Genomic DNA, 24699 nt, shown 5'->3' with positions numbered 1-24699 from the left:
CCTATACGTACAAATAGATCAAGTGATATGGGTTTGAGTTTCATACCATTTCTTCATTGTAAATTTAATTTTAATTTCCATTTTCCTATGCCGAAAAAATTTTTTTTTACAAATTTCTTTTTGAAATCTAAAAGTAAGTACAACAATACGTTTAGTTGTTATGCATTCGTTTTGTAGGTTTTATATTTGACCTAGTGACGAACGTACATGCAAAAAATATGAGTTCGGTGCATTCAAATGTTATTCCGACCCGCGCAGATTGACTGTGGCGCCGACATCGAAAAATGTAAATGATGTTGCCAGCGCCAGCAAACGGAATATTAACTTGTTTGGTGCGTGAAAACCACTCAAATGTCCAATGGAATGAACATTTTTTGGAATAAAATATTTCGTTCAAATTTTAACTATGTTCAATATTGATTTTGTTACAATCAAATGAGTAAAAGCTAAAAATAATAACCATTGCCCGCCTTTTTTAAGCAATTAGATTTTTTTATTCTATACATTTGTCACCTGATCGATAGATCGATTACAATTGATCCTTATTTTGTAGTCATCATTTTGAATTTCAATGTTATAATTCCATTCAATATTTAATGTAATCAAACTATCAATTACTTTTAATAGGCTTGTGAATAATGCGTGAGGATACAATAGATAAATGGACCGCTGTCAATTTGTATTTAATAAATTGTCCACTTAGGGTAGCTCTCGGGAGCAATTTTACACATAGCGTTGTAAATAAGGACAAATAGTTTTGTTACATTAAGTACAGGTGACCCAGACCATAACCTCTAGATTTCGTATTATCTGTTAGGGATAGTATTTTCTATAGTTTTTAATTCTCTTCATTATTATTAATGTGAATTCTGTATTTTTTATTTTGAAAGTAATAAAACATGAAACAAAAAACGACATAATACTGTTATTTATGCCAAAAACAACCGTATTATTATGCATACAAAATACATTGGAGACGCACATAAAATAAAGTCGTAATCCGTGCATTACCTATTCAAATGAAAATGTAAGACATTATACTCTTTAAATGTTAAATATATTTACGTTAAAAGCTTAATCTATGGCTTTGTTGAGGAAAATCTGTTGAATAATCATTACGTAATGCTTTTACTAGATTGAAAAGTAAACAGCGGTGCCTAAACTCAATTTTGTTTCATTTTATTTGCGAGGGTGGGGCGTTTGATTGGGGGAGGGGGGGGTTGTTTTTGAGATGTGAAAATTCATGGCGGCAGAGTTTGTGAACTGAACAGTTACTGTAAGTGGTTCGTTAATATTCCGCGGGCACAGCGCGATAGTATTCATATGGGCGCGTTTTAATGGGGCTATGAAAACTGCGGGAAGCATTTTAAGAGGGAGAGATGTAATAGAGTTGACAGAGATAAATAACACAAATGTAAAACACAAAAAATAATTTGGATAATTGTTTTGGGATCAGTAGCCATGACACGTTCCCTCTCCAACTATCTCCACACCAAAAATCACATCAATCCGTTGCTCTGTTTTGACGTGAAAGACGGACAAACAAACACACGAACACATTTATAATATGGATGGATTATTATGGATTTCATCACATCGTCAGCATGTACTAAATAAACAATTAATTATGGGCCTTTTTATTATGGGCCTTCAAATATTCAAGAAACAAAAATAAATGATAACTCGATCAGATTGATATAAATAAAAATATGATAGTTGATTTTGCCCGCAATTACGCCCGCGACAAAAAGTAATCATACTTACTCATACTCATTTATAATGTTCGTAAAATTGAATTGTTACACTTGGGTATGTATGTTTTTAAAACTTGACTTACTCAGCATACTTTAAAGTTATACTTAGTTGCATAAGTAGATATAATGAGAATGAATACTACAACCATTTTATTTTAGTCTTCTATGTAAATGTAATTTTTTTTTGTATTGTTATATTTCACATCGTTATTTATATAGTGATTTGCTCTTTATTAAGTTTTTTGAATTTTACATATACAATTCTCATTTAAGTGACCTTATTTTCTTTAACCTAAGACCGCGATTCCTCTGGCCCCGGGAAAGTGCGCTACTTACAGCGGCCGCGCGCGCCGGCTGCTCCACCAGCGACCGTCACTTATGATTTAATGAGCAAAGTAAACCACCTGTATTTAAATGAATGAAATCTAATTACAAGAAAGTTCCACTACCACAACTTGCCCCACATAACAAAGTTTTTACAGTACCGCGTTGATTTGTTCATGCGCTTTTATTTAATTAGAATCGCGCAATTTCATTTCTATGAAGTTGTTTCGGGCGAATGGAATGGCGTACTCGTTAAATAAATTATTTGAATAACAGTTAAAACGAATGCCGATCAAATACGTACTATAGGTTAATAAGTTAAAACAAACAAGCAGAGCCTGGGCATTAGGGCACCACAGCCGAGAATATTATCGAGAACACGCTCAGAGAGAATTTTATAAACTTGTTCATACTTTACGTATAATTTGGGGTTCCGTAATCACAAACGAAACCATTGTAGTTTTGTCAGGTAAGATTTTGTCTTCAATACACATACTATACAAATTAAACATTTCTGTTGGTATTCCTAACCTGTAACCTGTAACTTTATGGGTAAATCCAACTCGCACTTGGCCATTTTTTATTACGTATGCAGCCGAGGTTTCGTGCGACTGCATCGTTTTTAAATGCTGCAAATAATTGGCTCGTTTCTATATTTTCCGCATTAACTTTATTTATGAAATGAGGCTTATTAGCTTTGTTGATGCCGATCAGACAAAACAATAGCTATACTTATAGGTAACTGGATATATTTTTTTATCCCAAAAGTTTTCTGGTATCATCGCATTGTATATGAGTCCCACTTAAACCCATCCGTTGTACAGTGGCAAAACGAATCCGCAATTTCATCTCAAAAAACCTTGTGGCCTAACTGCTGTTAGGCAACCACAGCTTCTCCAAGGATGGCTGTCGTCGAGCAGGCGGTCGGTCATGGAATCAGAGCCAAATCTTGAACATTTAAAGGTTTATTTTACGCAGATCTTAAGCTTCGTGACCGTTACAGTCACGAGGAACACGCGACGTACACGCATTGAATGAGATGTAGTAAGACGAGAGAGAGAGAGATAAGATATAGATAAGAGACACACTCCTTACAAATTCTTCGTTATCCGTCCACGGACTTCAAACCATCGCAAGACGACGATACAATTGGGCTGCGGCGGCCCTAATCATAACGTACTGCGCGATCATAACTTCAGGTATAATACAAACAATAACCAACGTTAGAAATAAGACATTGCTCGCACATGCAAAAGCGATTACCACCACCAATAATTTGGGCCAAACAAGCGGATAAGATCAACAGTTACTCAGCCTCCAACATAAAACTTTAATGAGTTTCGCCTCTTCTTGTTATCACAAGCTAGATTTTCAAGCACAAAGTTTCACGTTGTACTGTTTATTGAACAGAACAGTTAGCCACAACTCAATATGAAATTATGATAAAGTTATAATTAACGGTCAGAGACTGTAACATTGTGTTTGTGATGGATTTCAGGATTGTAATTTTGTATAATTACCAGTTTCGCCACGGCCTCCGTCTTTGTGGGAAAATCGACCAAAGAAGAAACTGTTCAAACTGAAATCAGTTTAACTCATCTCAGCTAATTTCAATATAAAGCACAGCAGGCCTACTATCATCTTTTACTAATATAACAACTCAGTTGAAATGTAAAATGAATCGCATTCATATTAAAAATTACATATCAGTTTAGTTCGCATAGTGGATCACGTTGTATGATGGTAAGCCCCCAAGTCTAATAAAAGAAATTAGATTACTACATCAGCTAAATGCAGAGACAAATTACTATAATCAAATAATGATGATCAATTTTACTAAATGGTTATCATCTCTGGCTACATTAGGGGTTCTGGTTTTAGGCTACCATGACCTTTTTGTCAAATCGAATTGGGTCTTGGCTATCCCAAGTCTCGATCTTATTTTGGAGGTAAATTTATTTATTCCACATCAACAAGTTTAATTATTATAACTGTTGTGTAACAGTCGTACTTCCACGAAATATATTGAATACGGTTTTTTCGTTCAACGCGCAATTTCATTAAATTTCCGCATGTATCGGTGAAACTGGCAATTTTCAATCATTACTCCTGATTTATTATTACTCACATAAGCTGTTATGTCAAAGCGGTATCACTGAACATTTTGCATCTAATTTATTGCCTGCGTTATTGCCGCTCTGAAATAATAAAGCTTGATTGGCTTCCATCTCTGAACTTTCGGGATTTATTTATCAGAAAAAGGATTTAATAGAATGGTGACAGCGACAGCGCTTCGAAAATGTTTTAAAAAATACATAAAGCTTTGTAACAACTGATGAACCGAAAGATCAATATCTATAAATTGTTCCACAAATATGCCTGTTATTATAAAATTAACATCTTTGAATTAGCATTCACATCAGTTTCTCTGCATACTTACTACATATATGTATTACATATAAAAATAGGTAGTCATGCTTTCATGTATGGAAATCGTATCAAAATATCGCAAGTAAACATAAAACAATACCCAATTCAATGCAAATCTCATTCTAAACTACACCACATATTACATAATACTTCCCCAGACTAATCCATCGATCTTTTAAAAAAAATATAATAAATTAAAATTATCCATAAAGCAGTCACATACAATATTCTGGCTTACAAGTAACACAGATAATACAGGTACCACATTATGCTAACAGGACAGCTCTCGTCGTATTTCCAAACACAGCCACCGCACGCCACCCGAGGTCGCTGAAGCTTGTTGTTTTTGTCTGTCTATCGGGATTGAGCATCTGTTTACGATACATCATTAAATTAGACCTCGGCTGTAAAGCTTTCATTTGCAACACCGCGTACAAGCCAAACACTACTCTATCATCAACGCAGTTGAGCCAATTTCCATTGTAACCCAATAGTAAATTGTTACACGAAACGGCTGAAAATTTAGTGGCTCGTAACAGTGGGATGAATTTTTTGATGTTGACAGACGATATGAAATTAAAACGACGCTTTTGCATATTCGGAATTCATAATGGATTTCTGTGTCATTGTCAGGGAATGGAAGCTCCGAAGAAAATCATAAATTACTGTGTATTCGTGAAATGTATGGGCCTTTATGAGAGATTTAATTAAAGATAACGTTTTATTTTATAGGCGTGTGAAATGTGAAGATAACATTGGCCGATTCAATTAACATTGGAGATTCCTGGTATATGTTGAATACGAGGAAGTTTAAGAATAAAATCCTACTAACATTAGAAAAACGAAAATTTCTATTAGTTTACTAGAATACACATGATTGAGTAACAAACATCCTCACTCATATACAAACTTTAACTTTTATAATATTAGTGGGATGTAGGAAATACTCTCATATCTCAATCAAGATGTTTTCTGTATAGTAAGGTCTTAATATTATTATTGCATATTTCTATGTCTGCTACTTGCCTATTTTATTTGTGTATATCTACCCTAATTTTAGTTCAGTTAGTTTCCTTCTGATTTTCGTCCGGAATGAGATTGTGCCGCGAAGGTAAAGAACCGCAGATAGAATCTAATTCGTCAGTCGTCGCTGATTTATGAGCTACAAATCTGCCCCCTCATCCATCACCTAGTGATCCTTAACGCGGAATCACTCCGTCTGATTTTGATTAAATTATTCGATTTTAATTTATTTATTTACTGGCATCAGGTGTCCCACAACACACCTGATGACTGTAAATAAATATAACTTAAATTAAAAAACTTTAAAGTAAATAAATGCCTGCATTCTTTCCATTTAGTTCGGTCCTGTGTTAGATATCCAGTTTTTGCGGCACCTGTCAAAGTCACCTTGCCATGAGATTTTTGGATTATTGTTCATCGATTGTTTTGTAGAGACAGCACTGTCATCGGTTTTGCTATTGTCTTGTTTTTGTTGATACAAAACAGCCACTTCAGATCAGTTTTACTTGGATTTTGCAAAATAGCTAATAATACTGCCGATCTTCGCCTGTTTGTTGGGACCGATGTTAATTTATTGAAGTTTATTTAGTAGTATTTAAGTGTCAAGTTTTATAAGTACAAATTGAGAGAACTATTGTATGACCAACTTAGAGTGAGCAGAAAAATGCAAAGAATACCATTTCGTCTAAACGTCGGCGGCGCTCCAGTTAAAATGAACGTCACATTTAAAGGTGCAACTCGACTCAACTCGATTCGATCTAATATTACGCAGACGTTCTAAACAATAGGCCCATTCTGTTGGGGACCGATCCGTTGTAAAGTTTAATTTGCCGATGTCATTGTTTTGTTTTAAAGTTTCTCGAGGCCATGGTGGGGTTGCTTCAGACTTGAGATGAATAAAGTACAATCAATAACATAGTTAAGTACCTATCTTTGGATAGTTCGATTTTTTTTTTGTTTGACTAGGTACTTCACCACGACACTCAGTAGCTGATTAGTAGTAACTCTACAAATTATACATTAAACAAATTATATTAAAAAAAAATTTAGTTTTAGTTTTAATTTAGTTTTAGTTTTCGAAAAATTTTAGTTAATATAATTTGTTGATTGCTGAATTTAGTATTCAGTAATATCGTAGCTGAATAAGAGTACCTATTACGCACCTTATTGGAATAAGTTCCCCTTTTGCCATAGCATTATTTTCTCTTCAATTTCTGTATTCTTTAATTTTTTATTGTGTGCAATAAAGTTATTTTAAACATACAAACTTTACAATCTAGTTGGGTGACCTGTACACTAAATTACGTCGTTGACTGTACTAGGCGTTCGAACACCTATCTATTAATCACTCTTGAAAAACCCTTTAGAGGAGGGATCGCGTCTTCGATTACTTTAAAATTTAAATTTGGTTGTTAATTCTTAATCTATAAGTTAAATTTAAGCATTACGATAATACTGTATAATTTAGGACTAAATTAATGGATACTAATAAATTGGAATATTTGTATTTACAAACTGTTCTATTATGACGTTAATATATCTTTGAAAAATTCTACAATAATCTCGTTTTATTCAAGTTAATAAATGTAACTAATAATCATCATCGTATAATTTAAGAGCGAGGCTTCAAAATTAAAAAGTATGTGTGACATTTATAATAATTCTGTTTAGTAAATACATAATAATACTATTTAGTAAATGTCTCCTAAAAATCATACATAAAACGAAGAAAAATAATAATAAAAAATAAAAATAATAATACTTAAATAATCCCACAAAACGAATAACGATATGAAAAATATACTCTAACGGAAAATACCTATTTATGAAATCACAACATCACGTTTATCGATTAAATCAAGCCGATTTACAATAATTCAGATAAAAGAACTGATTTAAGATAACAAGCATATAAAATACTCCGATACTCGGAGACCCCTATTGTTGCTTATTATATTGTTCAACAATAAATTGTGTGCCGTGTTCTTAAAAAAATTATTGTGATAAAACAAATAAAATGAAGAAAGAGGAAAAATTATATATAAAAAGTCGCGTGTCGGCGTTAAGGTTCAAAGCTGCGCAGAAATATAACATTTCACCATCGAGTTGTCATATTGGACATCTAGTGTTGCAGGGGATGTTGGATGAACCAGAAAATTTAAATCAAGTGAGTACTTGATTTAGGGCCTCTTACACCGCTTGCTGAGAAAGTGTCTGATAACCTATACGTAATATATCGAACAGATAGCGTTAAAAATTGTGGATGTGGATATGCTAGGTTGGATAAAGCTAACTGACAAATAACTTCAGATAGTTTTATCTAGGAGTTTAGTTATAGTTGAGTGCGTGTACATAAACTGAATAAGCAGCGTTTCTTTTTTATTCTTCTCTGTCATAAAACAAAATTTTAAAATAGCAAACAGATATATCTAACTATAAACAAGAAAAAAATATATATTTATACTAAATTATGAATGAATGATAAAAATTCTAACACTAATATCACTTTGCATACTTAAGGTGACAATATTTGTTAAATCTAATGGTCATTCCCACAACTTTGTGTTGTTGACTAATTATAGTCTAAAATGGCATTATTCAGTAAAAGTATTGTGTGTATGACGCCTAAAATTTAAAGCAAAATTTCCCACCAATATAAAGTTTAGAATTTCAATTAATTTTAATGCACCTCAGATCGATACTGATTGATAAATGTTATTAAAATTTAAACGATTTTTTTAACGACAAACTCAGATAAAAAGTACAATAGTGTATCGATATAATAGTATAGATACACATAAATATTGTTGCTTATTAGATAGTTTGTTTTGAGGGATAATAGCATATCAATATCTACTTTTAAATTTACATATCCATAGGCGATGAAACATGTATTATTAAGTTTTCTTTTAACACTACAATGTAAAGTCATGTTATTGCAAAAAAAATAAATTACCTTTGTCTTTGTGTTTATAAATGTCAAAAACTAGTTAATAAAATTTATTAAATAATAAATTTATTATTTTTTTCTAATGAAAATAATGCAAGTTCATATTGTGTACGTGAGATCTGTAAAATATCATAGAGCTATCAATTATTTTCCATTTCAACATCTACATTGTCGTAGATTACTATCTGACCTATTTGTGGAAGATAATTAGTTTCACGAGTAAAAATAATGTGATGATAAAATAGAAAAAATGATGCAATACGTTTAAGTTAGGACCAGAATTTATCTGTAACGAGAACTGTTAACTGTTATAGGTACATAATATCGAATAATGAAAATTCACGCTGTACTTATATGAAATTTACTTTCACATTTTTCAACTTAAGAAGACAAAAAAAAATTATTATCCCTCTAGTATTATATCAAATATAAATGTTACGTTTTTTGTTATTCAATCTCCCAAAATCGACAGGATGGATTTTGATGAAATTTGGTGGATGAATAGATTATATCCTAGATGGGTATTTTTTATCGCGAAGCGGAGCCCCAGTGCGTAGTTAGTTTTTTTATAAACACTAGAGGCCAGTCCCTACTTCGCTTTAAACCATAACAAATTATACACCAAAACCTTCTACAAACTATTTTTTAGAAAACTAGTTTTTGAATTTATTGCAATATTTTTTATAATATGTAAGGATAATGTCACACGCCTTATATATGCGTAACTTTATACATAGTTCCGATCCTAGTTCAGTAGAGTGTGTGGGCTCAGCTTTATGTATATCACTGACATTGGACTACCAAATTCTCTGAGCCGCATCAACTTAACAAACCGATCTTCCGAATAATTCATGATACTCCTTGAGCTCGTCACCGTCAAGTGAAATATGCTAACTCGGCGTCATAGCTGAGCGATGATACGCTGCACTACACGTTCGGATGCTGTGCGTGTTTCAGTGAACGATAACGACATAAACCAGAAGTAATTGGCATTTGATATCAATTCCGCTGCATTGCCGCGTTCGCCGCTCAATTAGGACGTTCAGTAACTTCGTTTTGCAATGCTACTAGATGGTACCCATTTCAGTACTAAATCGAATTTTAAATTGATTTCTCCTGATTTAACTGCCGCGAACATATGCGATTGGGAGATGCCATTGGTGGAAGATATCGGAAATAGAATTAGAGAAATTTAATTCACAATAAGTTTGTTAAAAGTCGCTTTAAATATTTATAAGTAAAAAAAATATTAATTCCTTGCGTAATCCGTAAGCATATAAAGTGCGATTTTTAATATGAAAGTAGGTACTATCATACCAACTTCTTGATAATAATGTTCTAATTTTCAAAACATCTGATAGATATATATCTAGCGCAGTTGCGTAAGTTGTTTATACGCTGGGCTTGGAAAATAATATATAAATTATAATCTACTTGACAAATAATTTTATTAAAACACCACACCACACAACCTACTCGAACACAATCAACAAAAACTTATACGATTGATATTTGATTTCCTAACATTCAGTCTTTTAGTTATGCAACATGAAAATCGATTCACAATCAATAATGAAACTAACTAGCTCAATATCATTAACCTATTTCACCGTTTCAGATTGACGGTGCAACCGATGCGCGGGAAACTAACCTGTCAGTGGCCACTCGGTCCATGCGGCTCGCCAGCGCAATGAACAATTATGGCCTCAAGCCCGGCGACCCTGTCATCGTCATGGGCCCCAATCACCTCGATATGGCCATCCCGTACTACGCCTGCCACTATGGCGGATTCCCGCTCTGCGGAATGGACCCCCACACCGGCGAAGGTAAGCTTAATTGAGATAATTCACACTAACCGTCTCTTCCAAATCGGTTTTTTCGGAAGTCACGTAATTCGCTAGTCGAATAAAATAAATTTCATTACACCCCAATTTAAGATTACTTTCTAATGTAAGTGGAATTGAAGCTGTCTGAAGTGAGGTTATTTTTTATGAAAGAAGTTATTTATGTGTTCGTCACATTTGCACTTCGATAGATGTATTAAAGCTATCCTAAATCTTTCAAAGCCTAACCAAACTTACTCCTTTATACATTTCGGAATATTTTTTTTTATTCTCGTAGTAATAAATAAACTAGAAATGATAGCTCTTTAACTTAGTAAAACAACGCAGAAACTAGGATGAATCTAGAAAAAATACAAAATAAAATTAGCTTCACGCCTAAGGGACGAGCTAACAATATGGTGTGGCGTGTATAAAACGATTAATGAATGTAGAATGAATGTGGGCGAACAACAGAATTCAATATCCAATACCGTGCATTGTCTAAAACTCACTGGGTTATTTGCTTTGTTCTGCAATAACATTTCGAAATTCACTGAACTCCAATGTATACAGTAAACACATAGAATAAGGTGATGACAAATTTTCGGTTTGATAACTATTCGGAGGTACTTATTTTAATAGACACGCTAGAGAAACGTGTAATAATGACATGCTTTCAAAGATATGACACATTTTGACCTCGTCTAAACCCTCCATACTAAAATGAAACATACAGAAGTGACGTCACAAAAAATCTGATCTTATCATTTACCCTATCATGTAATGTGCTTGTCTATCTGCAAATAAATTTATTTATTCATTCAAGATGTAAGCATATTGAAAACGTATTCGAACTCAATATTTTTTTTTCAAACAGGATGTCTATAACTTCTTTTGAACTAATTCGGTATATCAAAGAATAACCTATTGAGATTGTCAAATTAAAAATAGATACGTATCTAATTAATCCGTTTAAAACTCTCACTATCCAAAGTATTGCTCACTTAACTGATAAGCTAAGCTGGTGGCAAGATATCATTAAAATCCTATATATTATAATTAATACAATATTATTTTGAAATTACGTATTGACACTGTCATGTTAATCAAAAACTTGATAAGTGATAAAAGAATTACGCAAGTTATATAAATAAATACGTACTTATTATAGTTTTAAGAAACCTTCCCTGAAGGATCTTTAGACCACTGGCCAGCTAAAAATAAAAATAAACATTTACTGCTGGGTTATTTCGTCTACGTCAGCAATTTTCAGGAACTTAATTGTAATTCTGCGCTTAATAGCCTTTTGTCGGGAAGAAAAGGACCAAAAGTTTTGTTTTTCAGCTCCATAAAAGTTTATTTCTAGAAGTTTCTTCTGTGTTCTAATGACCAACCTTACAATTAATTGTTTTATCTCTTAACAGGACAGTTTTAAGTGAATTTGACGTAAAGTAGGCAATGCTTGTTTATTTAGAAGGATCATCGAAAAATAATTATAATCCCAGTGTGAAAATGTATATCCATTTTTTTCATGGAAATCATCTTCATCTATGTATTTACTTCAATTCACTAAGTGATATTCAAATGAAAATTCAAATTCTTTATACAACTTAGTATGATGACATCACTTATTGACGTCAAAAAATTACTTAAAACTTTAGTCTACTGCCGACTTCAAAAGCGCAGATGAAGAAGAGCGGCGCAACAAACTTCGTCAAGCCTCATCGACGTCATCCCAACTAATATTATAAATGCGAAAGTAACTTTCGTTTGTTTGTTACTTATTCACTCGTTACCTACTGGATAGAAAATAACCTGGAATAACACACTTATATCCCAAATTCCCACGACAGCAAAGACCCGGAGCGCAGTTAGTTTGATATTAATAATTATGGGTCCCAGCCCAAATCTTACTACTAAAGACATCGAGGGCCGTGCCAAGTGGAGAAGAAAAAGTAGCAAATGGACCCTGGGCTGCGACGCTTTACGGCTGCGCAAGGAACTGAGATAACGCTATATGATAGAGATATTGCCGTTTAAGTACTAAATTTATTTATTTTTTCTCATTTAGCGGATCTCAAAGGCCTATTCCCTTACATCCGTCCCAAAATGATGTTCTGCCACAAAGCCAACCTCGAATGTGTAAAGAAAGCCTTCGCGATGATTGAACAAAATGGAAAAATTATAGTTTTCGACGACGATGCTATCAACATGGAGAGTTTTATACAGGAATTCAATGGAACAGAAGTTAATTACCGGTAAGCATTATGGAAAAAAAAATATACTAACTTCATTACTATTGTACATAGTTATTTTAACTCTTTTTGCGTTGATAGTAAATAAGGATTTTTTTTTAATACAAGTTTTATCTAGTAATTTTTTCAAATCAATGGAGTAAAAAATTAAAGTCTTTAAATAAATATATTTTCGTTTTACCCTTTCATTTTTGCCTTTTGTGCTTTTGTGAATTTTAGTGCTCATTCCTGATATATTCAAATTCAATTGAAGTTCAAATTCAAGCAAAAAATACCAATAATGATAAACTATATTATTTATTTTATTTGGACATGTTAATTTTAACCTAATTCAAAGAGGAGGACGGATCTTTTTTACTTTTTTACGTATTAACCTAGACATTGTCTTCCTTAAATACAAACTAACGTTAGAAGTAACGTTAGGTAATCTCTGCCATAGCAAAGAAATGTTTGGAGTTTATATATTCTTCATTTCCTTTTAGCCCAAATGAGTTTGATCATTCCAAAATCCCTGCTTGGCTGATTCTGACCAGTGGTACCACAGGAATGCCTAAAGTAGCGGTCATTCCGTACGACACCTTACTTAATGGAATTATCTCCTGGTGGTAAGTGATCTTTGTTTGATACCTATCGTCAGCCTCATCTAAAATTACCTGAGCATGGAATTAGCTTTCTAAACTATACTGTGTATAGAAGACTAGCTGCGCCCGGGGGAAGGACATCAAAGTTCATCAAAGATGACGGACAAAACACTATTTTCAATTCTTATGGATTGGATATCAAAAATAAATAGGCTATTTTCTCTACAAATAAAATTAAGATATTTTTTTATAATTGTCAAAAGCGAAAATAAATTTAGGAGATATATATAGTAACACAGGTGTGACCACGGATCGTTGGTGATAGCTAGGAGGATATAGCTCCTTACGACAATGGCTCCCTATAATTATAATTCATATGGATTTGTATATTAGTGGTGACACAGAATACCAATACATTTTACTCAGAACTAAAAACAATGGTAAATTACGTAATTAGTAAAATTGATCAATTAAAGTGGCTTTAATCTTTTGTGGTGTGAAAACCATATTCTGATCAAAACAGTATAAAATCTGATCGTAAAATATAAAGTGACTATTGTAAAAGAAAATTGCGTTTGCATTAAACTGTACTGGAGAAATAAAGTGACAAAGGGTCTCTTTTGTTGCCAGATATACTTTAAAATAACCGCGACATTGTACGTAATGTATCTGACCTAAAAAGCATTTCAACTCTTATTTTCCAAACAGCAAAAAATCGTGTTACACGTAGATTTTGCCGATTCATGGCTGTAACGGTATTCCGGTTGGAAATTTCATTATTATCAAAAATAACTCACGTCTCGAACAGAGAGGCAATTCCGTTAAAAGCTGCTACGATCCGAAAGCGAAAATTATTTAACACAAAGAAAAAAAGCTGAAGAATTTAAGTGTAAATTTATTTTGAGGTTCCCTTCTGGTGACAACGAATTTTTGCTTTTAACATCCTGATTACCTCTGTGGCATAGTGGTCACAAGCTCCACCTGGTATCTGAAGTTCCTAGGTTTGATGCTCAGCAGAGACAAATATCTGTACTTGTGATATTTATTTGCAGTATACAAGCTCAGGACTGTGTATGTGTGGGCCGTTATCATTGATATTTATCTTTCCACAGGGAATGGTACCACGTTAAAATACAAACTACCCTGAGCATGTCCACCTTCCAATGGTTATCATCCCTGGTCTTCTTCATCAGCGGTCCCTTGAGGTCGTACACGAGACTTCAGTTATCTGTACCGTTGACGCCACAATTACTTGTTATGACCATAAATAAATATAGGGTGAGTTATCCTTCTTGTGAGTAAAGGTTATAAGCATACTTATACCGGCACCGAATTATTCATTGAAAGTGAGCATGTTATATAGACATATTATACTATGATTATACTATTGACCACAAATCAGTAACCTGCTCTCTGCCAGCTCTCTTCTAATTTTTGAGTCCATTAAAATGTATCAGTTATCTTAATCTATACGTTAATATTTACAACTCTAGCCGGACGTGACAGCTTGGACGCCGCATCTCCTGGGCCAGTTCCTGCAGGCCACGGAAAAGATCTGCGACCTGACCTGCTTCAAGTGCGTTATCATCTCCGGCAGCCCCATGGAGAAGCCTATTCTTGAAAACTTTCAAGTTAGTATTATTTATTTAAAGTTGATTGCATTCAAATATGTTTCACGATACGATATATACTCGTACAACTGAATGCTAAGCATCATTTTATTGAATGTGTTATGTAAATTCTGAATTTTTTATTGTTTTTCATACTATCATATGGTAAGATAATTAATTTAAGTCTATCATTACAGAAAAGATGTCCAAGCGCTTTCTTATACCTGGTCTATGGCATGACTGAGCTCCTGGTGCCGGGTTTCGACTACACAAACCAAACCCCCTTTGGGTCAGTTGGAAAGCCTTACGATAAATATGAATATAAAGTAAGTTCGTTCAATCAAACTCATAGATGTAGAAAAAAATAACAATATATATATTTTAATCTTGGAACTTTATGCACAAAAGAACTAATAGGGTGAATTTTCGAGCATTTCGACCGCCGCGTCATTACCCTTCCTTCAAATTTCAACGAAAACAATAATCATTTTACCACCCAAATAATAAATCTTTGCTGGGACTGATATTTAAAATTTGAGAAAGATTTTTAAATTTTAACGTTAATGACGTCGGTCGGAATGCTCTTTTCAGATTACCGATTAATTTGAATTTCAGCTGTAGCAATTATATTTCTATGTCTATATGTACATCGTAAACGATAATAATCATACTCGCATGTAAAAATAATACAATAAGATATGAGAAAAAAAATCTATAATAAAGGCAGTAAATTTGAATTAGTTTGATAATTTCAGCTAGTGAATGACGAGGGACAAACAGAGGAGAAACCGTTCAAAACTGGCGAACTATGGATTAAAGGAGATGTATTCTTCAGGGTAATTATATTTCATCGTATACTAAAGGACCGGTTATGGAAATTGAGAAACTCTAAGATAAAAATATTTCCCAGGTAGTTTAATATATTCTGGAATAGCAAAATATACATTTATTCCAATATACCAACGGGAGCGGAGCATTTTAAAACGTATATGCAACTTCTCTTTACAAAACGGTTATACGAATTTTCCACAAACCGAAACCGTTAACCTCACCTGTGGTAACTAGGTCAGTACTGCCACAGATCATACATCGCCTACCTCTACATTTGAGTGAAATATCATAACATTTCACTAATATGGGATTATACGCTAAAACCCTGTCTGTAGTTGCTGTCATCTGACGTTGATTGAAAATTATGCTAACGCTGTTTACTGAAATAGATAAACATTTGACCTCAGCACTGGCATCTAGTTGACTAACCATTTAGCTTTGAAACGCAAATAAAGCTATTGATCCATTTCTATTTAGATATAATTGCTTAGTGACCATCTTTAGCGGCTAATGAACAAAATGAAGCAGAAATTGCTTATATATTAGTAAGACTATTATGTTATTCAATATGGTCCCGTCCTAGAATAGGACCACTCCATAATAATTAATAGGCTACAATAGCATTCTCAAGGAGGGTTGAGGTCAAACAGACGGCAAGTTCTGAAATCACGGCCGAATCTTCAAAAACGTATAATAATATAATATGGAATTATTACAAGGTTCAAACGCTGTAAGATATCCTCGGAAGCGTAAAAAAAATTAGAAACATTTTCTAAGAAATAGAATTACTTGCGACATTCTCATTAAAAGCAAAATGTTGTCAACGATGAATACAGAATAAGCTGAGCAGCGTTATTCCGAGGATTTTTTTTTGTTAACTGTGAAATAATTAACCTCAAGATTATATATTATTACTATATAATCTTGAGCCCGGCTTCGCACGGTCTAATAGGATATTTGTATATTACCTTTGTTAATAAATTGTCTAAATAACAGTGAAAACTGTTCACTCTAATTGTTGAAACATCAAAATCCGTTGCGTGGTTTAAAAGAAGAAAGCTTGTTTTATATTTTGTAGTGATTTCTCTATGCTCCAGGACTCCACTACCGTTAGAATTTAGGGATATATAGTACCTAAGGCTATTCTAGATTATATACAGCCGAAATTTTATCAAGATCCGGTAGATTTTTCTTGATTGCAAAACATTCTCACTGTCTCACATACTGCCCATTCGAATTTAAGTAGGAATATAAACTTACTAAGTTGCCTGATGGTAAGTGTTTACTTACCATCAGGCAACGGTTACGCTCGATTGCCCACCATGCTATAAATAAGTATAGAATGAGTCAACGGCCGTAAAATGAAGCCATTTACACTTAGCTGACTACCAATCTGTCAATGTCTGGCTGTGAAAATGCTTGTCATACTTTTTAATTGAATTAAATTATCTGAAGCTCTCTCAAGTTAATTTTATGTTTGTCTTACGATTAAATTTTTCCATCTTTTCTCTAACATCTGGAGAATTTTTCATAATTCTTTTTAATGTTCACAAAACATAACATAACTAATTTATGTTAATTTACAACTACAAGTCTGTGCTGCTAGACATTATGATTAATGAAAAAAATAACTTCATTATAAAAATAGACTGAAGTCTTCCTTAGATTTTTGTTATAATAAGTACATCAATTATGATAGGGATAGATAGGATGGAATAGTCAAATAGAAGTAACGTAAAATATTTATTTCACAGCTGATGGAGTTTTCTATGCTTACTTGTTTAAAATTAAAATGTTATATTTTTTGGCTTAGAGAGGAGAGGAGCAGAGGCTTCTATATATTTTGTTAATTAAATATTTAATCTACAACTACCATATTCTGTATAAGTATCATCAGATTTTTTTTCTATTTCAGGGCTATCTTAACAACCCAGAAGAGACTAAGAAAATGATAACCGATGACGGTTGGTTCAAGACTGGGGACATGTTCTACAGAGACGATGACAATAATTATTATTTTGTTGAAAGACAACGACTTTTAATCAAAAGCGCTGGTTATTGGGTGAGTATTATTATCATCATCAATAGCCATTTAAACGTTCCCACTCCTGGGGCATAGGTCCTTATGGTTGTATAAGAAGTATGTGCCACCCACCACTCGAAACCATTGCAGTTTAGTGAGTTATAACGACTGAAAATACAACTTTTTTATGACCAACGGCTTATATGTGATTTACCAAGTATATATATGTTATTACTTCTAATTTAATACTTATGCGCCCGGTGCAGTAGGAGTCTAGAGTCTCCGTAGGAGTATAACGCACATTTATATTATATATTATATTAAATTATATTATATTAGAACAAATCACACAGATTGAGCTAGCCCCAAAGTAAGTTCGAGACTTGTGTTATGGGATACTAACTCAACGATACTATATTTTATAACATATACATATATAGATAAACATCCAAGACCCGGGCCAATCAGAAAAAGATCATTTTCCATCATGACCCGACCGGGGATCGAACCCGGGACCTCTCGATTCAGTGGCAAGAACTTTACCACTGCGCCACCGAGGTCGTCAAATATGCCACATCCACATATATGCCAAAAAACTCTGTATTTATTTAATTTATAATTTTTTGTTTACCTCGTCATACATAAAACTTAAATACCAAACCAAATTACATATATTTTGAAAAGTTGAGATATTTTAGTGTTCCAAGTTGAACACCGGTTTTATGTTCTTCAATAAAATTGGGGTTTATTTCGTTCAATTTAAGACGACCATATCTAAACATAAATAAAATTTTAATGTAGCTTTTTGAATGAACGGTTTTTATTTTAATACTTTCTGTTATTTCGAGTAAATGTTGTTTTGATTTCCGAATATTTAAAAAAAGTAATATGTTTTGGATTAAACTACCTGTATATTTTATGTCCATAATTCTATTTTGCTTATCTTAACTTTCAAATTTAATTGTCCATCTTCGACAAAAGTTTAGGCGGAAATTGATAAATTAAAGTTAACCGACAACCCGTTAAACTATCAGAAGTTGTATAAAATACTCTAACTAAAGGGTTCTCTAAACATTCCTGAAGGTGAAAATTGAATTAACGTTTTCGTTTCGTTAACAAATTCATTTCAAACTAGTTTTTGCCCGCGGCTTACCCGCGTGAATTTTATTTTCTAAAGAAACTAAAATCTCAATAATATTATTGCATTTTATTATTTTCAATATCTTGGGATCGAAATTTTATATCGCGAACAAACATATACCAAATTTGAAGTTGGTCTAACTTCCACTATACAACTTGGAAAAAAATCTGCATAAATTTCATAGTTTTTGCATAATACGTACAAGTTTTGAATAAACATACAAAGAGAATTACTAAAAAAATGTTTTAGTTTCTATTAGTCCCATAAATACCCCCATAGAAATATCTCTGTCATGTACAGACATAGCCAACTTACAGTTTTGTTATATCTATAGATGTCGAATTTCAAATATTACGACACTCAACCTTATTAGGTTTGTACAGCTTTAACGCGAAAAATCATTGAGTGTGAATTTATCTAGAGTTATTTTGCTCGCGTCCTGATTCGCTTCAGCGGAGCAGTGTTTCGTATCTGGTCTTAGATGCGACGAGGAAAATAGAAAAGAATTTTGTTAAAAGTCTTATTTTAAAGAACAAACAAACATAGAACTTACAGAAAATGAAATTACGTAACAATATAATCGTGAATTAATTTCTCAGATAATATAGACAAAAAATTAGATCGCAGTAAAAATACTATTAATACATAATACATTTCTAAAAACATTACGTTGTTAATTTCACACCCATAGCTTGTGGTATAAGCAACGAAACTTGTGTTGTGTATTTATCTGAAAAGTTTGTTTAGGCTATAAACTTAACAGAGAGGTATATAAAACAGCTAGCATATTCTCTCTTTATGTACGTATAACTAGGGGGATTGACCATGATAAAAAAGATATTCCTGAAGGTTTCGTTTGTCTCTGTACCTCCATTTATTATCAACAAAATCGGCTCTAGGTACCTGTATATACCAAAAAAAAAAACAAACAAAATATTTCTCTATACTATTAGTACGGAGTATAGAAGTATGGATGTACCGTGGTCCCCATAAGAACTTATAGTATAGTTACGAGCCTAAGAAGACGCTGAATAATGTTCGACATTCCGAAGCCAAATAGCTTTATTCACTATTAAAAGATTTATTTATTCTTTTTCGAGTATATATTGTTGAATAAAGGTTTCGGTAAAGGTATTTTTATAAAATCGGAGTAAGGTTCGACCATCTGGCGTTTGTGGCTAAACCTTTTTCTATTCGGTTGATTTCGTATACAGGAAAAATTCCAGAAAGCTCTTATTGCATTCAATATCTGTAACACAACTCGGTTTCAGAAAGAAAGTAAATGATAGGAAGTTACAAGTTATTATCTGTTTAAGCATTCATAAAGAAGTTAAAGCATGCTTTAAGCTATAGTAAATTTTGTCGCTGTCGCACTTTACGATATTTTACATTGGTAGAACGACATACTTTAGCTTAAAGGTAGTTATTACGTTTATTAACATTATTAAGATAGCATCAATCAACATTGACGTTACCCTGCGCGCCACTCTCGCTTAAATACTACACTCTCGATAAAATAGCGTAGGCGTTTTTCTAAATTGACTGATGCAACCGAACCATAATGTATTTACGGAAGATTTTGTGTGCAATTTTTTATTCTACAGTGTTGTAAGATTTACAAGATACCTTCCAAAGCTAAGGTACATTCCGTGAATTCTTACTGAAGAATGTTTAATTAAACCTATTACGGTGAAATAAGAGTATCATGTGGATTAATCGAAGGCTTCGCAGACTAATCAAGGTGGTTGTTGACGACATTTCGGTCGGACCGGAAACTTAAGATTTGTTGTTACGAGCCCTTGTCAACTAGTATCGCATACGGATTCACAGATTTACGTCAAATATATTTTAGCGTTGTTGTAATGAGCTGTTTCATGTTGAGTGAAAATAAATATTGAAAATACTAAAAAATCCATCGAACTTTCCGTTATTTAAGAACGAGTTGATGAAAATATACTTAATTTTAAATATTTCATGAATTAACTAAGAAACTAGATAAAACCTAACAAATTATTGTTCTACCTATTAATATGGCATACTATAACTATATTTTCTTTATATTAAGCATTCACTTAATATAGTCAATAAGTTCTCACAATAGGGACTATTTTAATCCATTCTAAAAATATATATATTTTACAGATTTCCCCATTACAACTGGAGGAAGTGATCAAGAAGCACCCGGCAGTGAACACGGTGTGTGTAGTGGGCATCCCGGACAAACAGCTGATGGAAGTACCAGTGGCCGCTATCGTCAGGAAAAACGGACAGCAGTTCGAGCCTGAGGAGCTCTTCAAACACATTAATGGTAATTTTAAGTAGCTATTACAGATTTACCATATCTATTCCAAATTCATTCATCAGCACAGCGATTTAGCCGTGAAAGCGTGACAGACTTTCACATTTATAATATTAATATGGAAGTATGTATTTTCACATTTGTGCACTGCACCGCCCGCTTGTTGGAAAATTGAATTTGATGAGAACTAGTTTCAGTTTCAAAGATATATTGATATAGTTACTAGAGTTACGCAACAGAATATGATCAGAATACATAACCTTATATGGATATAACTAAATATTATCTTTTTATATTAAATAATCATTGTTCAATGCCTAACCGGACTTATTAAATATTCGAACATCGAATAATTTACGTTAGAGGTGAACACTGAAATGCTAAATATTTGAATTACAGACGTGCAACCAGAGTTCCGACGTCTCCACGGCGGCTACTTCTTCCTGGATGCACTGCCGGTCACAGCGTCAGGCAAGGTGCACCGCACCATGATCAAAGAAATCGCTCTCAAGGCAGAGAGAATCTTACCCTCAACGCCTTCCAAATACAGAGTGGATTTAAGCAATTTGACAAAATGATTAGGTCTATAACAAGACCTAAGTCTTGTTTATAATGCTTACTTCTGGTTTAAACTTCGTGACTAGTTTAACGAACTTATGTAGATCTTTTCATTATTTATTTGGTTTGTAAAACTTATTTAATTGATTTCTATTAGTGTCTTTAGGCAGTAAAGTATTGCCCACAGAAACATAAAAACAAAGGAATGTAATCGAATTTTTCGAATCGAATGAATGTTTTTTGCGATATAAGCACCGCCTTAATGAAGTGAGATCTTGTTATGTCGTTCATTTGATCATTTAGAAATAATTATATTTACACAGCGTAAGGAACATAAATAATTAAAATTAATCCTGTTTCAATGTAATTAAATATCTGCTTTCAAAGTAATATTATTTAGGTATTAAAATTGCGTGATATTTAAAAAGTATGTTTAGGTCTAGGTTAATTAAATAAACTTATTTAATATTTTTAAGATCTTATTTTTAAGATAATAAGAAATGTTCTAAACTACAAAATAAAGAATATAAAATATTTCCAACTGTTTTTGTTAAATGTGATCTGTCTATCTATATATCTATTTGAGTTTTCCAAAAAGCTTTTTCAGTTTCATTCATATAAACAAGGATACTCGAGGCACTGTTGTGACAAAATCAAACTTTTTTCTTTTCCAGAATCTGTCCTAAGTCATTCCTGTTATCGTGGGGCATGAAGAGCCTTTTTATATTCATGGCTTTGACCCCATTTGATAACATTTACTGAGAACTATCTAGAAGCGACCTTATCACTCTCCCCATAAATTGAAAGACACCCGTTGGGAAATTAGAAATTGTTGATTGTTGAAATTTAATCAAGCTTGTGCACTCGACAACACCCGTATTGTTGACGCTGAGAATTACATTTCTATTCAAGATGAAGACTGTAAATAAAAATATTCTTTTCATTTTCTGAACTGTACTTAAGTATGTACATTTACAATGTACAATGTGAAAATTCGTCAAATAAAGTTCGGAACTTCATGGCGAAAACCTTTATAGGATTTATAACTTTTGTGTCTGTCCGTCGACCTCCCACGCCTGTTTTCCCAAAATATATTGAAAGCTGTGGTAAATATTTTGTGTATAGAGTTTATCCAATAAGTAAATTCTGACTATGTGAGGAAAATAATAGAATTCTAGCAAAAATTAATTTTATGTATGTAAATTTTAATATTCCATAATTGCTATTTTAATATTATCGGCAACTGTAATAGTATAACTTTTTTGATAATATATCTATGTAATTTTATTGTAAGACCTCCTTAAATAAATAAATACAGAAATCCAAAACGAATAGGATACGTAAGAGGGGCTTTCATCTTCACTTACATGAAGTGGCTTACTCTGAAATAGTTTGAAGTAAACTACCCACTCGGAGTGCATAGACCATGTCAAGTTTCAGACACGAGCAAATTTCACTTGTTGAGACATTTTACTGAAACCCGTTTCAAACATGTAGTATGTATTTCTGGTTTCTCCGAATTGAGGAAGTTACCAACATAATAAAATCTAACCCACATAGGAAGTAATAATAGTAGATTATTATCACAAGACAAAAACATAAAACGAAGCATTTTTGACTTTCGACCTGTGGTGGTCGAAAGTCAAAAATGGATACTTTTCACTGCGATTAAAATTATAAATTAACATCCTAATTTTCCCTGAGACATGCACCTGTTTGTATTGACTAATCAATTTACTGACCACTTATAAATTGATTTGACGAAGAGTTCACTTTTTTGCTCTAGAAAATGTTGACTTTTCTTTACATTCTAGCTCAAAAAATAAATTCATGGAGAGTCCAGTTTATTGTGACTAAGTTTTACTAGGTATGGATTGTGTTCGAAGTAAAAATTGATTTATTTATATTAGGTCGTTGTAGAAATCTAATTTGTGGCGTCCATTCAAGCACAATGTCAAACTTTACCTACAAAAGAAGTTTTACGAAGAGTCAATACGCAATGTATATCCCAAGCTATCTAAGCAATACCCTAAGCACCTAGGTATCTAAAATGCAAGACGCAGGAAGCTGGAGTAATAAAATGGAACCTCTATAAACTAAAGTGGGTTGAATCTATCGAAAGAGGTGAGCCATCAAAGTTTCAAATTCTCGTTGATCGAACGCCGGGTATCTCACGCTGCCGACTCGTTTGCTCGCCTTTCAGCATTCGCTTACCCGCCAGTTCACATACTCGTAATTTTCAAGATATCTCCCGTCCATTTTCATATTCTATAAGGAATCAGTTTTATGTCTTATCATGCGAATACGGCGTTTACTCTTATCATCTTTATTTGCATTTGATTGATTTTTGATGAAGTTTGCCGTAAACATTTGTGAATATGCAGATATTACAAACAGATACACACACAAAAACTTTTCAGTATCTGTAGTCTAATAATATAGATACAGTACGCATACTATCTTTAACCAGTTATACGATATGGTACAACAACATAAATACGTAAGTTTAAACGCACAAAGAAAACAATTTCAATTCAGTCATGAGCCTCAAATATTCTCCAATAATTCCTTCGAACGATGATTATTTATTTTATAAACAACCCAAAACTTTAATTATAATTTAAGATACATTGGCATGGTGTAAATATTTTTCCAGCAGACGTTTGTTTTTGGATAAGCTCCGGGATCTAATGTCAGGGGCTAAAGCAATTACAGTTAAATTGATTAATAGTTAGTAATTCCACTGAGCACCAAACTCTCCAGCGAAAACATTAGTGGAATAGTATTGGCAAGTATATACTTTTTGAGAATGGTTCTTAAAATTTTTTATTCGTTTGTTGACTTTTTTCTGAATTGGCCACAGATTTTCAGTTTTTGTTAATTCGAATTTACTTCTAATTTCATAATTTTGAAAATGTAACGAAATAGGGTGATGTAATATGGACAAGAATACTTATAAATTTCTAAATTTTATTTTTTCTATAAATAGACAAATAAACATAGGTAAGAAGATTACAATCATGGAAAAACCTCCAGTTAATCACAGCTTGGAGACAAAAAGAGAGATTGAAGTGGGTGAATGTGTCCAATTAATTAG

At 32.9% G+C, this 24699-nt stretch overlaps 1 protein-coding gene across 1 annotated transcript; it reads left to right on the top strand.

Annotated features, from left to right (window-relative positions):
• Positions 1–7471: 7471 nt before the first annotated feature.
• LOC128670844 (luciferin 4-monooxygenase-like) lies at positions 7472–22138 on the top strand. Its single transcript, XM_053746852.2, has 11 exons — positions 7472–7698; positions 10100–10307; positions 12376–12562; positions 13042–13164; positions 14253–14418; positions 14634–14771; positions 14948–15076; positions 15506–15586; positions 17497–17643; positions 20888–21053; positions 21444–22138. Exons 1-11 carry the CDS (start codon positions 7549–7551, stop codon positions 21620–21622), a joined length of 1674 nt encoding a protein of 557 aa, XP_053602827.1. The 5' UTR covers positions 7472–7548; the 3' UTR covers positions 21623–22138.
• The last annotated feature ends 2561 nt before the right edge of the window (positions 22139–24699 follow it).

This window comes from Plodia interpunctella, chromosome 6 (genome assembly GCF_027563975.2).
Source record: "Plodia interpunctella isolate USDA-ARS_2022_Savannah chromosome 6, ilPloInte3.2, whole genome shotgun sequence".
NCBI lineage: Eukaryota > Metazoa > Arthropoda > Insecta > Lepidoptera > Pyralidae > Plodia > Plodia interpunctella.
Note: the sequence above shows the minus strand (reverse complement) of the source record. Positions and strands in the feature narration are given on the sequence as shown.

What these genes read in the sequence shown, in the direction of transcription:
- LOC128670844 (XM_053746852.2), top strand. Translation starts at nt 7,549, where the DNA reads ATGAAGAAAGAGGAAAAATTATATATAAAAAGTCGCGTGTCGGCGTTA. An exon ending in GGAACAGAAGTTAATTACCG is followed by an intron (nt 12,563 to 13,041) that starts GTAAGCATTATG and finishes ATTTCCTTTTAG; the next exon opens with CCCAAATGAGTTTGATCATT. An exon ending in AAGGAGATGTATTCTTCAGG is followed by an intron (nt 15,587 to 17,496) that starts GTAATTATATTT and finishes TTTCTATTTCAG; the next exon opens with GGCTATCTTAACAACCCAGA.